The sequence below is a fragment of the Corvus kubaryi genome, unplaced genomic scaffold (assembly GCF_017639235.1).
Source record: "Corvus kubaryi isolate FWS band 111438036 unplaced genomic scaffold, C.kubaryi_AGA036_p1.0 37361, whole genome shotgun sequence".
In the NCBI taxonomy this organism is placed as follows: domain Eukaryota; kingdom Metazoa; phylum Chordata; class Aves; order Passeriformes; family Corvidae; genus Corvus; species Corvus kubaryi.
Window position 1 is genome coordinate 783,652 of NW_024581118.1, and position 15,605 is coordinate 799,256.

The window sequence follows — 15,605 nt, forward strand, 5'->3', positions numbered from 1 at the left end:
TCTGATTAAGGTACAATTTCACATCAGTTAACTTCACAATAATAAGAATACTTCTTACAAGTGTAAGTTTCTGGCCATATCAACTGAACAAACAAGTTTTATGGGCTGCCAATTGTACTTCTACTCCTAGATGTTTACAGTGACCATTTCAGACACTAACTTTCCCAAGGCATCATCCACATCCCCTCGACTTGGCTCCTGACCCCGCACTCGTCCACGACAAGTTAAAGGCATGAGTTCATCAGCTGGATACGCATGCTCCTGTTGGGAACAAAACAGGGGAATCAGTTACAGTGCTCACAGCCACTCCTGGGAGCCTGTGAAAGGAATCCTCATCACGCTGTTCTTCAGAAAAACTGCATGGACATCACAGAACCCTGCAGGTGGGAAGGGACCTCTAGAGTTCATCTTGTCCCAGCCCTCTGCTTGAGCAGGGCCACTCAGACCCAGCTGCCCAGTACCACATCCAGACAACTCCTGAGCATTTTCAAGGAGGGAGACTCCACGGCCTCTCTGGGCACCCTGTGCCAGAACCTGGTCAACTCCACAGTGAAAAAGTGTTTCCTTGTGTTCAGAGGGAACCTCCCATTGTTTGTGCCCATTTCCTCTGAGCACCACTGAGAAGAGCCTGGCTCTGTCTTCTTGACAGCCTCCCTTGTTAAATTCTCTGGAGCCTTCCCTTCTCCAGGCTGAACAGCCCCAGCTCTCTCTCCCTTGTTACATTCCCTGGAGCTTTCTCTTCTCCAGGCTGAACAGCCCCAGCTCCCTCAGCCTTTCCTCACAGGAAAGATGCTCCAGGCTCTCCATCACCTTGATGGCTGGTCCTTCATGGACTGCACAATGAACTCAGCTGGCTGGGGGTGACAGTCAGGAACAGGTAAGAGAACTCAGGAGTTCAAACAAAAAATTGGTGGATTACTACATAAGGCATAAAAGACAACATTCACCAAAAAAACCTTAACAAGACTGAGCCTTTTACAAACATAACTGACACTAATATGACAAATATAACACTGACATCAGTAGTGATGAATCTTAAATATATCTAATTCCAACCAACATGAAATTGCCTCCTTTAGAAGCTCAACACAAGTGGTTTGGGATGGAGCCTTTCTCTTGATTTCAGCAGGAAACTGGCTGAAATCAAGTACTGACATCTCCAGTTTAACTTTTAGTGGAGAACTAACATGTGGCGGGATAAAAAACTTCAATTGCTGCACTGAAACTGCAAGTAAACACATTCAAAATCTTTCCAAATATACGGTACAGAAATAATCTATATTCAAACATGAAATAAAAAGGAAAAAAAGAGCATTCCTCTATAAATAAACAGCTCTTACAGCAACTTCTTTTGAAACTGATGGTTTGTTTCCCTGTATACTACCCTCCTGAGTGTTTTGGTCTTTGCTCAACTCTTTGTTCTCCTCAAGTTTAACTACAAAAGGCAAAATCTAGATCATTTTAATACAGCTCAGATGTTTCTGAATATCTCTGCAAAGTATTCAGAAAAACAGATTAAAGAAGTACACAACAAAAGCAATGTCAAAACTGAGATCTCTGGCTTAAATTTTGGATAAGAGAAGTGATAAATAATATGGAAAAATAAACTTTTAGTTTTACAAATAAAGAACTAGAAGCATTTTGAAAAATAAAAGTTCACTTATTCTCTGCCTGCAGCAGAGAATAAGCAGCTACTGAATTATTTCCCAACTTGTCACTGGCCTCAACTGATTGACATTTTCACATGTTCTGACAGCCAAGAAGAAAAAATATCCCCATTATTACAAATATTGTTGAAGGACTGAAAAAAACCAGCAGATTTTCCTCAAAGCTGCTGTTAACAACTAAAAAAAGACAAAAAAAAAAAAAAGAAAAAAGAAAAAAGAAAAAAAAAAGACAAGGGAGTTTCCCTTGCAATCAAACACGAATTTTCAGTCTTCTAAATATGGATGTCTAAAATATGTATTAATAGAAACAGAAAATCAGAACTTTTCAGCTGGCTGTTTCAAAAACACCTGCAAAAATACTACATTCTCCTGCTGTCACAATCAAGTCTGATACTCTAATCTTTTCTTCAACTTTAAACAAGCAAGTCACATTTCTCTGTTTGTTTAGCGCTCCAGCATACGTGGAAAATAAATATCCTTTTGGCTTCAAACTTTCCAGGATAGCTGAAGTTATTACTTTTCTTCAAACAGAACTTTCTTGCTTCAGATGTGGCAAGACCCCTACCAGTTGCCAGTTCATCACAGATCCTTGTAATATTTTATTCAATTTTGCCAAATACGTAAGTTTTCCTTCAGGGAAACCCAAGCCAAGTGTTTTTCATGGAACCAGATTACAAAAATTACTACCAAAAAGCCTGATGTTTAACTGCTAAAGGTTTCAAAAGTACAGAGATTAAGTCAAAAGGTCTGGAGAAACTACACCCCTTTGAAAATCCTCTTGCCTGGTTTTCTGTCCACTCTACAGTTCTGTACCTCTCTCATGCTGTATAAAGTTGTAACTACTGAGATTTTAAGCTTGAATTACATAATTAAGTTTATACTATAACACAGAACATGGGACATGTGGCAAGATGCTGCCAGGAGACAGCAGTTTGTGCTGCAGGAACTGATGCAACTTGAGACGGGTTTCTGCAACAGCCACAAAGAATGTGCAAGAATGTCCATATAATGCCAGTAAGAATTAATATTTTATATTTATCTAGGCGACATCTACAGTTTCTCCTCAGAAGTATATTACTTACAGAATATTCAAAGTAATTATTACTTGAGGAAGTCCACTCCAAGTAACTTATTTATTCTTAAGCTTTTCTAAACTGAGCCATCCCAGGGTGGGTGGAATGGCTCAGAGATCCAGAACTGAAGGACATCGGCACAGGAATCACAAGTCAGAGCAAAAGAAACCACAGCCAGTGTGGCCTACGGTCATATGACAGTCACATCCTGGGCACAGGCTGGAATGCCTGGATATGGCACCAGATCCCCTTTCTCTTCTACAAACAGTTTGTAGAAGAGCCCCCAAACTGCATCTGACATGGCTTACTACTGAAGAAATATTAGATGTAATTTCCACCTACAAAATAAATAAGATCTATTTGTGTTCTCCAGAATCTCATGCCTACAGACAGCTCTTCTTGAGCTTCCTTTTCCTAGAATTTCAAAGCAAGTACTTTACTGCTCATAGCTTGACACGAGATAAACTGATTTGGGAAAGATCAGGCACAGATTAGGAGAGTTACCACAAGCAATTCTTAGTTACCACTCTAAAAGCCATCACAACCCTCCTGAAAGTAGTATATGTTCTGGTCTTTTTAAAGGCTTTACAGGTGCTGTTACTTATTTTAGCTCTGTTTTCACCCCCCCTTCCCGGATAGTTCTATAGAATGTCATGTACTGTGGTTGCTTTCTTCCCCAGGTTAGCAACAACTCCTCTGAAAAACATCAAACAAGTATTTGACTTACCATATAATTGCTATATGCATGATCAAACATTTCAAGCACTTGACTTCTAAAAAAGAAAAAAGAAAAAGCATTAGTGGTCTGTCTCCCAACGGTCTTTAACACACCATCTTACATGCATCACACTTCAATATCTGAGTATCAGGCACAGGTCCTCTACTAACATACTCTACTCAAGTAAATGAAATATAGAATAATAATTTTTCTTGATTCAGATACTCTGGTCCACACCAAAAAGGAAAGACTCTTTTCTTCACCTAACATGAAATTATTTGGGGATCTCTTGGCAAGCAAATACTAAAGAAAACCCTTACATTTATTTCATATGTTTGAAAGGACAGAAATGCTTCTAGATATAAAAACTCCCCAAAAAACACATTGTTTTTTTATAACACAGCACTACTTCTGATCATTCCTAACTGTTTCACGAAGGAGCCCTGCAAGCAAAAACGGATGCTAATTTCTACCATCAACATAATTCACAATCTCTGCTGATAAGACCAAACATAAAAGAGCCAAGAACACCACAATTATATTGTAAATATCCAATTTAGTTCAATGACTTGGAAATTTAAGAAGTAGTTTTAACTCATCAAGTACATTAAGGCATCAAAAGAGCAGAGGATGGTGCTTTTCCCAGGTGCCTCTCAGGTTGCAGCAGGTAAAATCCCAGATAAGCACACAAAGCTGCTGGGTGATGCAGAAAACAGAAAATTGCTTTAAACTTATATTTACAGGCATTTTCTGTGACTGACATGATCCTGTCATTAAGTACAGAGATCACATTATTCAGAAGTGAGCCAGCTCAGTGCCCCCAAACACAAACCATGGCAGGACATGGCTTGCACATGCCTGGAGCATCAGATGATATTTTAAGTGCAAGTTATTAATGAAAAAATTTTAAAACCAATTGGGGAATGAAATTTCAACTCCTTGCGTAGCCTCATGAAGAGAACATATAAAAGATTACACACACAAATTACCCTGAGAACCCAAGATGGAAAACCCCACTAACTGTAAACACTGGAGTTAAATATCAACTTATACCCAACAGCTGGACTTGGTGATCTTGGAGGCCTTTTCCAACCTTAACAACTCTGTGATTAACAACTATCAGAGTATCCAGACTGTTTCTCCAGCAGACTTTTTGCATTATTATTCTGTACAACTGACCAGTGGATTGGAAGAGGACGATGAAACTGTCCCAGTAACATACTAAGACAAAATATGCTTGATTGCCAATTTGTTTAAAAAAATCCCACTCCACGCAGGAAAATGTATTTCCACCTACGTTGTAATATTTACCCTTCAACTAAAAACTACAATAAAAGAATCAGCCCCTTACATGCACGGGGGACCGAAGCAGTTTAGGTTACATACAGGAACTAGGCGGAACACACGTAAATATTTACCTTTTTTATGACTCCCGCACTCTCACAGAGGCACGGCCATAATTAAACCAAGTATGGATTTAGAGTTACCTTTGATCACCTTTACCACTAGCTCGACGCAAGCCCTGGCTGAAACCTTCAAGACGAGCTCCCAAGCACTGACGAGTTACAAGTTCCCACAGCACATGGCTTGACCCCACACCGGAGAAGGGGCCGCGTGTCCCCAGCAGCCGGGTGATCTGGCCCGAAACACCCGCCGGGGTCCGGCACACGCAGCTCCAACCAGGCTGGGCACGGATGCCACGCGTGCCCTGGAGTGTTCGGAGGGAGAGGGACGGACAGGGGACGCGGTCCCGAAGCTCTACGCCCGCAGCAGCCCAGCCCACCCCAACCCCGGGGGCAGCGCACACCCCCTGCCCAGCACGGCGGGGCCCGGCCCGCCGTCCTTCCTTCCCTCCCTCCCTCCTGCCGTCCCTGCGCTCACCCCAGCCGGCGCTTCTCCTCCCTGCTCATGGCCCCGGCTCCCGGGGCGGCCGCCAGTACGGAGGAGGCGGAGAGCAGGCCAAGGGCCAGGAGCTTCCAGGGCCTCCTCCAGCGGGGCCCCCGCTCCCCGGCGCGGCAGCCCGGAGCTCCGCTGAGGGCCATGACGGCCGGCCGGGTGCCCGCTAGTCCCGCTGCGGGCCCATAGCCGCTCCCGCGGCTCCCGGCGCAGGAAGGGCCCGACCCGGCCCCTCCGCGCGCGCCCGCGGGGGCGTAGCCAAGGAAACGGCCTCGCGCCGCCACCGCCGCTTCCGGCACCACCCCCCCGGCGCGCGCCACCGGGCCAATGGGGGAGCGCGGCGCGTGGGTCACGTGCACCGGCAGGGAACGCTTAACGAGAGGGTCGACGTGGCCAAAGGGAGGGGGGAACCACAGCTCCCGGCGTGCCCCGCGCCCCGCCCCGCCCCGCCCCGCCCCGCCCCGCCCCGCCCCGCCCCGCCCCTCACGCTCCCTCAGGCGCTGCCCCGAGCGAGCTCCAAGCGAGCTCCAAGCGCGGAGCGTGCGGGGAAATCATGGAATGGCTCGGGACCGTAAAGATCAGCTCATCCTGGGTACGGACGTGGTCAGAGCCCTGTCCAGCCTGATCCTGCACACTCCCAGGGATGGAGAAGCCACGGCTTCTCTGAACACCCTGTGCCAGGCCCTCACCACCCTCACGGGGAAGAACTTCCTCCTAAATACCCAGCCTAACACTCAGTTTGAAGCCGTTCCCCCTCACCCTGTCATTCCATGCTTCTGTAAAAGCTCCCTCTCCGTGTTGCCCGCAGGCTTCCCTCGGGCACTGGAAGGAAACACCTCCGTCACTCCCAGCTGCCTGAAGAACAGTTTTTAATAAAATCCCCCAAATTACCACACACTCAGAAAAGCAGCGTCCCAGCAATGGAAGGGAAGAACGTCTTTATTTCCATGACATGCGTTTGTACGAAGTTCCAAGCAAATACAATGTGTTTCATCTCCTGGCCTTTTAACAGTGGAAACCCCATGGATGCCACACCCCAGCCCGCTCCCGTCAGGGCACCCGACCCTCGGCCATGCGCCGCGAGAGGCAATTTATTACGGTTCCCAGTTTGTGAAGGCAACTGCAAGAAAGCAACAAACCCGACAGAATGGGTGCATTAGTATAATTTCTGATCAGTGGTCCCATGTAACCTTGCAGATTGCTGATCTCTTCTAGCCAAGCTGTTTCTTCTAACCAAGTGGGGTAAAGACAAGAAAAACACTATCCATTTGCAAAGGGACAGAAAATGCCCCAAACCGGGAAAACAGTCCCCTGTCCAAGACGAACTGCAATTTAAATTGCAGAACCAAGCAAGGTACAGGCTGAATCTTCCCCATCCTTTCCCATCCCACTGGTGAAAAACATCTGAGCATTCAGCATTCAGCAAGGCAACTCATATCACAGGAAAATATTACCCAGATCTAGGCCTGCCACAGATATAACTCCAGAATTACCATGATGGGAATACTTATGCAAAATGCTCTCTGTAGAGATGTACCTAATTCATATTAGAATGAATTAGTTTCCTTTTGCAGGAGGCTGCAGTCTGTTTTGCTGCCATGCTAGTTGTCTTTCACACCAAAAAAAGTATTAAAAACCATCACGTCCCCTAATTTTAGCTTAGAAAGGCTGCTGCTGCTTAACTCTAGAGGACGTGTTATAAATTTGAAGTCACTTAGCACTCAGTACCAATTAAAAATAGTTCATGATTTGTAAAAGTGAAGCAGCGGCAGTGAAATAAGCAGTGATTTGTTAAAAAAAGTTGGCCGGCAGTGGTTTGTATGTTTACAAATTAGTATTTTTGCATGAAATATAAGGAAGAAACAAGCCAAAGTACTTCTGCAAGGAAAACATCTGTGACCTTCACGTTTCCATACCACAGTACGACTTTTAGAATAAATAGGAACTGCATTTATTTTACTGCAGGGGCAGAGCAGTTAATCCAGTTACTCAACAAGGTTCCTCCCTCACACAGTAATATTTGCCTGCTCCTCTAGTGTCAATTCTCTGTTAGTATTAAAGAATATTTTGATAGCATTAAAAGACTTCGCACAGTTTGCTGAAGTTAAATGCTAACAGATACTATGCTTCCAGGACTTTGTTATTTCTTCCCATGTCTTTATGGGCATAAATCCTGCAGTCCTTGCTGCAATTATCATTAATCTTTGCTGTCCTCTACCTGTATGACATTCAGAAACAGGCTCAAAACACCAGGCCAGAATTTCAAGGTGCCTTAAACTGATCTCTAAAGTAAGGTCTTGCATTTGAAAGGCCAATTTACTAAGATACTGGGTTTCATCTCCAAGCTTTTCTGTGCAAACTGAGATGCAAAGAACACATTTAAGCATCTCTGTGCCGAGATCATGGCTTGATACAGATCGTGTGTATGAAAGCAGCTGTCTCCTTTTAATAACTGCTTTTGTAATGTGATTCTGCCCTCCAAAATCTAAGCACATGTAACAACCTCTGGCTGCCTGTCACTTCAGTTAACATCTGCACTAGAAATTACATTACATTATTCTGATATTTCAAAACTGTTGCCACTTATTACATGATTTCCACACCTGTTACATGATTTCCACAGCCTACAGACCTGAGTAACTCAGTGGGAATGGGAATGGCAGGACTTGATATTCTGTATTCGATAGCTGTAAGTGAATCTATTTTATGGTGGGATTTAAACCAAAGAAATGCTGCCTAATGGTTATAGTTATTGTAAACATTCTCATCTTTCCCTTCCATAAAACAAAACAAAACAAAATAGCCATAAAGTGCTCTGGAAGGCTAAATAACCCCGAAGTGCAGAGTGGGACTGAGAAACCTGCTCCCATACTTTCCCCTTTTTAAATACAGCAATAAGAGAAAAAAAATTTAAAAATCAGAATATTTGCTTGTCTTTGATATCTGCTAAAACTTGAAAATAATTAAGTAATCAGTTTGCAGAGTTTGCACAGTGTGGCTTTTCAGCAATCTACTAAATCAACTATTTGGTTTTGTTTACTACTAAAAAATGTTTTTATTTCCTGTATACTGCATGCAAATACTAAAAGCATCCTCGAGTATGTATGTACCAACTACCAGAATCAGAGCAGTACTTGTCAAAACCATGCATTTAAAAATCAAGAGCATCCCTAAGAACAGCTAAGTTGTTATTTAAAATAAGTTGATGACAGTTGGATGTTTGAAGCATTCAGTGGTCACATTTTCAGACTTTTTCTCTAGCTTTACAAGGGAGCAAATTTGAAGTGACAGATGAGGTTCCTCAGCAGTAATCTGGTTTTAACTGAAAGGAACCCATCACCCATCCCTCAGGAAGGGATCCGTGGGAAACCTGCAGGAGCTGGGGACACCACAACAAAGCCCATTTCCTCCAGCCCCGACCTGCATAGGTATTCACAACTGAACCGGGATTACTGGAGTAAATAGGTCCTGCAGGGCTGGGCTGAAAGCTGCTTTTTACTCCTCAGAGTTTTGCTGTGCAGAACCATCTTCTCGGTGTTCTTCTGGGAGAATCGCTTTTCCTCCTGTGCTTTGCATTCCTGCGTGTGAAGATGACTGATCTCCTGGCTCCCCCTCTCGCCCCCCAGGCTCTGTGTGTGCCGTGCGCTCTGCCCTGGGCTGCCCCAGGCGCTGCTGCTGCACCAGGGAGACCGGCTCGAGCAGTCCTGGGCCCGGGTTTGCTCTATCCAGGATGGGCACGTCCCTCGTGGCTGCAAATGCAGCAGGGCTCGGAAAGGAGCTCTGTGTCCCTGCCTCCCCCAGGACAGCGTGGCTGTTCCCTCCCCCTTCCTCCCCATACAGCCTTTTGTCTTCCACCGCATTTCCCGTGTGTTCCTCTGGCTGCAACCTCTCACCTCCCGCACCCGTGTACCACACACTTGGCCTGCTCTCCACCTCTACCTTTGCCTCCCGAGGCGGAGTCGAGCTCTCCACCAGCCACGGTGCTTGTGCCCCCCTGGGCACACTCTCTACACTCGTACCATCTGTCCCCAGGCTGGCTGAGTATGGTCGCTCCTCCTTTAACTCTACACATTCTGCTGCATGTTCACTCCTCATCTTCTGGCTCACCTGAATTTCTGCCACAGCCACTTCGCTCAACTCGTACTTCCCATTATGGTGCTCCTGCAACTTCAGCAGCTCACCCTCGCAGACCTCCTTTATGTTCTCAGCTGGAGTATCTGCTGGGATCTCAACTGTCAGCATCAGCAAATCCCTTATCTCATTCACATCATCAGGGGATTTATAACCCTTTTCTTCTGACTGGCTTTCTTTTCCAGGACTATCCCCAAACCCTGCTTTCCCTGTCTTTTCATCCTGGGAAACAATCTTTGTCTCAGTACTCTCACTGCTTTCTTTTTTACTATCCCCTTCAAACCCTGTTCCTACTGCATTTTCACTCTGAGATAATTTTTCCATAATTTCATTTTTTACTTTGCTTTTCTTTTCTGTACTCCCTAAAATTTCTGTATCTGTTACACTCTCAGGTGGGGAAGTGGGCTTCATCTCAGAAACTTTTTCCTGTGCTGTGCTTGCTTTCTCAGTGCCGCTGACAGACGCAACAGCTGTTACTGTTTGACTCTCTGAAGTCACCTCTTCCTCTGCTGCTCCTTCAGGTACCTTAAGTTCTTTTTTAGGGCTGGCTCCAAAATTTTTTACTGCAGCGTCAGTCCCAGAAGCTACTTTCTCCTCCACAGCTTCTTGTTGTGCCTTGAGTTCTCTCTCAGCGCTCGCTACACACTCTGATTCAATCTCCAATGCGCTTTTTCCCTCTGCAACTCCTTGTTTAGTGCAGCCAGCCAAGGGGGACTCCTGTTTGTCACCAATGTCTGTAACAGCCACTGCTTCCCTCCTGCTGGCCTGATCACCAGCTGCACTAACAGAGGCGCCTGCCTCTTTGTCTGGTGACTTTCCCTCATCAGCATCCTTCTCCCACACGATTTTCCCTGTCACAACGAGCGTTTCGTCCCCATGGCTCTCGGTGTCCGACCCCTCGGCTCGGGCGGCTGTGGGCACCTTGGCGGGGGTGCCCTGTGCTGATCCCACAGGGGTCCTCAGCTCCGTCAGGCTGGACACGCTCTCACAGGGCACGTTCAGGTTATCCTCAAATAGGTTGTGCTTCTTCAGAATGGCGGCTTCTTTGATCACTGAATAAAACAGAAACACCAGAATGTTTTGGGAAGGCTGATAGAGGCACAGGGAAGAATGCACAGTGCTTTCCCAAGTTTGTGTTGTACATTTTCATATTAAAGACAACAATAATGTTCATTTTCAGCTTCCTTTCAGTTCACATTTCTTTTCTGGGGATGGGGATTTTTTTTTTGAATAATGGCACTTTAGTATTGACCTAAGTGTTTCTGAAGCAGAGGACCTACAATGCACAAAGGTAGTGCTTCAGTGCAGAAGGATTTACATCGAATATGCTAATAAAAGTGTGCTGGTTACAATTATTATACTGCTGTTTTGGAACAGAAGTGCCTATGGTCTAGGAAAACATCCTGTGCAGTACATCTGCTTGTCTTTTATCCAGGGTATAGACAGACATGTACATATAGAGAGATAAAAATATTTTGTAAGTATTTGTATATATATAATATTTATTAAGAATAGTTTAGTTTTCTGACACAGAAGCAGAGAGATCTGCAAGGAGTACACCACTAGCATCTGTGAGTAATGGAAACCGCATCCAGTAGTTCATTTCATTTGGGGAAATTAATCTCTGTTGCCATTAGTCTTTGCAATTCTCTTAGTCTTGCAATTGGCAGTCTTGCCATTTACTCATCACCAGGTCTTTGCAAGTAAGGACAGAATTTCCCTCCTTGGCCCAGGGAATCGAGATCAAGTGAAATTGCCTTAATTACATTTTGTTAGACAAAGGCTTGTGCCAAGCCATCACTCCGAGTTCCATGGGTTTAGTAAAGCTGCCCCATAACTCAGATTTTAGGGCTTGCAACACATCTTCAGTGAGCCAAATGAAAAAACACTGTAGGGATGTAACCACCAGTGTTGGGGAAAGTGGGACAGGAACAGCCAGGTGAGGATTCTGGGAAGCTCTGAAGGAACAGCTCATGGGCCACATGTTATTCCTGTCACCTCAAGAATGTTCTCACCTTTCAGGGCCTCTTCAAGCAGTGTCTGATATAAAATCTCTTCATACACGTTCTCTACTTGGATCACACTCGTGTAATCAGCAAAAATGTACTGCTCGTATCTCTGCAGCTCCTGTGCAGGTAGGGAAGAAAGGAACAGATGGAGAAAGCTGAGGGATTCTGAGTCCTACTACAAGCAAATGGCTTGGAGATGCCATGGAGCAGGTCTTGCAACACCCCATGACAGCTCCTGGGCTGCATTGTTTGAACTATGACTCCATGAGCTACGTGTGTCTACAATCAATTACGTCCTTACCAAACAGTGTTCCTGCAGTACAACCACAGTTAAAAGCACTACAGATCACTGCCTGCTGAAACAAACAACTGCTGAGGAAATGCCTCACACAACTTGTTTGTCCAAGGAGGCAAATCCACAGTGCACGGGAGACGTGGGGTTTGGTTTTGTTTTTCTAATAGGTGTGTAATGCTTTGAGCTCACTGATTTATACCCAAGAGGCTGCCTAGACAATAACTGAATCATTATTATTAGGTAGCTGCTTGGTGGTCTATAAAAAGTAAATTAAGAGACCTCTGCCCTCTTCTAGAAGAGGCACCTACATAAAAACACCTGGAGGTTTTCAAGTGAAAGGTCAGGACTTGGTGGGGCCTGGCAGCTGTGCCACACTTTGGCTTCTAGAGCTGGCTGCCCATTTCTGCAGAGGCACAAACACAAAAGGCTGGTGGGAAACTGAACAGAAAGGGCTTGTGGAAGTTTGCTTCACCACTGCTTCCTCTGTGACAGAGACATGAGATGTCTGCACACATACTCCAGGTGATGAAATGCTTGTCCCCGTGCACAAACATCCTGTCTTGAAGGCACTGCTGACACTCTACAAGAGACTGTTACTTCAGGGATCCAAAGGAAAGGAGAGTGACGTACAAAAGAGACAGATTTTAAATATATTCTTGAACGTTGTAAATTTTAACAATCCCCACTCAAAGACTTGCAAGTGTAATTTGGCAAAATGCTTGGTTTTAAACTTGTTTCTGAAACTGAAACAAGCTGAGAGCATAACCAAGAGCAGCACACTGGGGGTGAGAGCTCACAGCCAACAGGAGCAGATGAACATCCACCAAAACAGAAGGGCAGGAGGCCAGGATGGGTTGGGGCTCTCCCCTTTCAGCAGGCACCAGGACAAGGCAGGAGGGTGCCCAGGGCTTTCAGAGGGTTCAGACTATTCATTCTGAACCCAGGTGAACAGCATTCCAACCAACTCTGCTACAGCCACACAGATATCACCCAACACCTCCACCAGACAGGTGTTTGCTGACTGAACGTGCCCTGTGTGATTAGAGGAACAGAGATGGTCTCTGTGATTATTCCCTGACTGTTGTCCAACCCTTGCACTGAACACCACTGACAGCAAGGGCTGCCCTCTTGCTGAAAGAGTTAAGCACAGGCTGGGCACAGTCCTGACCATGCCTCCAAGTGCTGCTGCAGAGGAATGAACAAAAGGCCCAGCTCATCCCTGCCTCCCAGCTGTCCAGAGGAACTCAGTTTCAGGGACTTCAGATCTCTAGGGAAGGAACGAACCTAGGGATGGGCAAAGGACTGCAACTGCCTTTGAGAAAGCAAGGTGTATACACAGTGTCCCTGTTTCCTGAAATCTTCCTTGGGCTCCACACCTACCCAACCCATGAAGTGGCAAATCTAAGCACTGAGCAGGCGGGAAATCTGCACAGTTCTCCGAGAGAAAACAGCCTGACAGTGTTAAGGACTTACTGCCAAGGTGCTGTTCCTCCCCTGCCTTTCATTATTGTTTTTTTGGGGTTTTTAGTCACAAACACCTACTGGTTTGCATGTTGAAGCCAGTGTCTTCTGCATTGTGGGCAAGGTAATCTGCACCAGTGCCTCTTGGAATATCTTCTTGCGGATGGTGCTGCTGTCGTAGTCATATTGCTGCCAAAACACACCGGAAAGAAACAAGCCCACACGTGCCTGGGGTTATTCACCACTCCCACAGGGAACTGGTTCCTGTCAGCCTGTAGCTGCTGCATCACAGGTGCACAGGGGTTTTTGAAGGGCCATGCAGGTTAGTCCAGCTTTTACAAAACCACTCTAAGATTTACTGTTCTGGGATCTCTTTCCCTTCATTTAACTCTTAGGCTAGAAACAGTGCCCGATTGCCCTCCCTGGGTGTTTCAGCACTGCCTTTTCTCAGAGTAACAAATTCTAGCGGCAGGCTAATTATAAAGTTAATTAAAAAATATTTATCCAGATCCACAGCGCATTAATAATCTGATTTACCTACAATTAAAGGGACTGCACATGCAAATACTTTTGTCTCTGCCCAGAACTAGGTTTTATCTCCCAAATGAGAACTTTGCTAAGTTCAGAACTCATTCAGTTCTTTACCTGAATGCTGAGCACTGCAGCACAGAGTGATGTGTGCAGACAGTGCCACCAAATCAGTATGTTCAGCTGGATGGTAAAAGGTTATCTTCTTTCAAATACTGAGGTATATTCATATAAAATGTATTCTCTGTTTCCAAAAAGGCAGCCTGCAAATGTGCTACATGACATTTACCTTCAGCACTCTCAGCTTGACTTTTTCAATGGTTGTTGCAACTTTGGCCGAGTCTGCCTGGTGGCTTGGAGAGAACAACTGCTCAAAAGTATAAACTGCATTTTCCATCAGCTAAAAATAGTCATTAAAAAAATCTGTTAAAGACCAGCAACATCAAATTCCTGCCAACATGATAAGTGTAATTGTTAATTTAAACTGTGTTTCTGAGAAGGTGCTCTGAAGAGCAACATGCCTTGAAATGCTGCAATAACTAATTAAAATTAAAGCCGTGGTATCATTATTATGCTGTCACAGCTTTCTTGTACAGATTTGATCTCATGTCACCATCCAAACTGATGGTGACAGAGCCAAAATGTAGAATTGATTATCCATGTATACAAACCACAATCAAAACTCATTATCCCTAATAAGAAGACTCCCATTGACTCCTATCATTAATCATTAATAAATAGTATTTAATAATATTATTTAATACTGCACATAATTTCAGTAGTATATATAATTTTATGTATTTTTTTATTTATATATTTATATATTTATATATATATAATTATACTGAACTGATATATATATACATATATCAGTTCAGTATAATAATAATCAGCAAAAATCGCACAGAGTGCAATCGTTTCTCACAGAATTATGCTAAGCTGGCATTTACCATATTTTCAGCTTATCCAGAGATAATATATTATGCTCCTACTCTGAAGATATTTCAGACAAACAGTTTTGCAAGCGGTAAATTAGTCTATTTAATGAGGCTTTGCCTTTTCTTTAGCTGTTCCCATTCAAAATTTAACATTTTCTTATTGGAGAAGTACTGGAAGATATGCAGGGGGGCCATTCCTTCAGCCGGTTGAGTACCGTGCTCCCAGATTTCCTGAAATTGGCCACTAGAGGATGCCAAGCTCCCAAGGCAAGGAATCCTGTTCCACCCTCCACCCGAGGTACATTTTAGCCAAATACTACACCAACACAGACATGTCTGATTTTACTTATTTATGAAATAAATGTCCATGGACACAAAGGAAAACTACACAATATTTTTATGAGGAAAATACCAGCCTTTTAAAGAGGAAGATGCAATAACAGCATGTTTAGAAACTCATGCTATAATTTAACTTATTTCCTGTTAATTTTGACTCATGTTCTGTTCAGGAAAAAAACGACCTCTTGGTTTATATGGGATTTATTTTCTGTCTACTTCTTTGTCTTGACTGATGGTCTTCACTGAGTGAAAGACAGCATTTTGGAATGTTCCCCCCTGAAAGACCCAGACATGAAATCAGAATTTTATTTCTGAATAATTCCTTGGCTGCTGGTCCTGGCTGCTTTTAGGAAAACCCTATCCCAGCACTGCCCTAGACACTTGTTTTCCATATTCATAACTCCCACTCCATAGATCTGGACCAGCTCCATTTCACAAGATTACTGAGCAGATTATTAAATTTCCCAAATACAGATTAAAATCATAGGGTTCAGTTTAGAGCTCCAAGGCCAAATGTGCCTTGTGATCTGGCAACTGAAATCAGACTGCT

At 44.4% G+C, this 15,605-nt stretch overlaps 2 protein-coding genes across 5 annotated transcripts in view; both read right to left on the reverse strand.

Annotated features, from left to right (window-relative positions):
* The window catches only part of EDEM3 (ER degradation enhancing alpha-mannosidase like protein 3), a 25,780-nt gene extending 20,179 nt beyond the window's left edge, over positions 1 to 5,601 (reverse strand). For 3 of the 4 annotated variants that reach the window (XM_042033847.1, XM_042033845.1, XM_042033844.1), the window contains exons 1-3: positions 5,340 to 5,601; positions 3,468 to 3,513; positions 161 to 261 (exon numbers count right to left, since the gene is read on the reverse strand). In XM_042033847.1, coding sequence (XP_041889781.1) covers positions 161 to 261; positions 3,468 to 3,513; positions 5,340 to 5,500 — 308 coding nt within the window. In that variant the 5' untranslated portion in view covers positions 5,501 to 5,601. The remainder of the gene's footprint in view (positions 1 to 160; positions 262 to 3,467; positions 3,514 to 5,339) is intronic. The other variant, XM_042033848.1, reaches the window with a different exon arrangement.
* Positions 5,602 to 6,275: 674 nt separating this feature from the next.
* The window catches only part of NIBAN1 (niban apoptosis regulator 1), a 56,716-nt gene continuing 47,386 nt past the window's right edge, over positions 6,276 to 15,605 (reverse strand). The window contains exons 11-14 of the mRNA XM_042033838.1: positions 14,068 to 14,178; positions 13,332 to 13,439; positions 11,501 to 11,612; positions 6,276 to 10,537 (exon numbers count right to left, since the gene is read on the reverse strand). Coding sequence (XP_041889772.1) covers positions 8,850 to 10,537; positions 11,501 to 11,612; positions 13,332 to 13,439; positions 14,068 to 14,178 — 2,019 coding nt within the window. The 3' untranslated portion in view covers positions 6,276 to 8,849. The remainder of the gene's footprint in view (positions 10,538 to 11,500; positions 11,613 to 13,331; positions 13,440 to 14,067; positions 14,179 to 15,605) is intronic.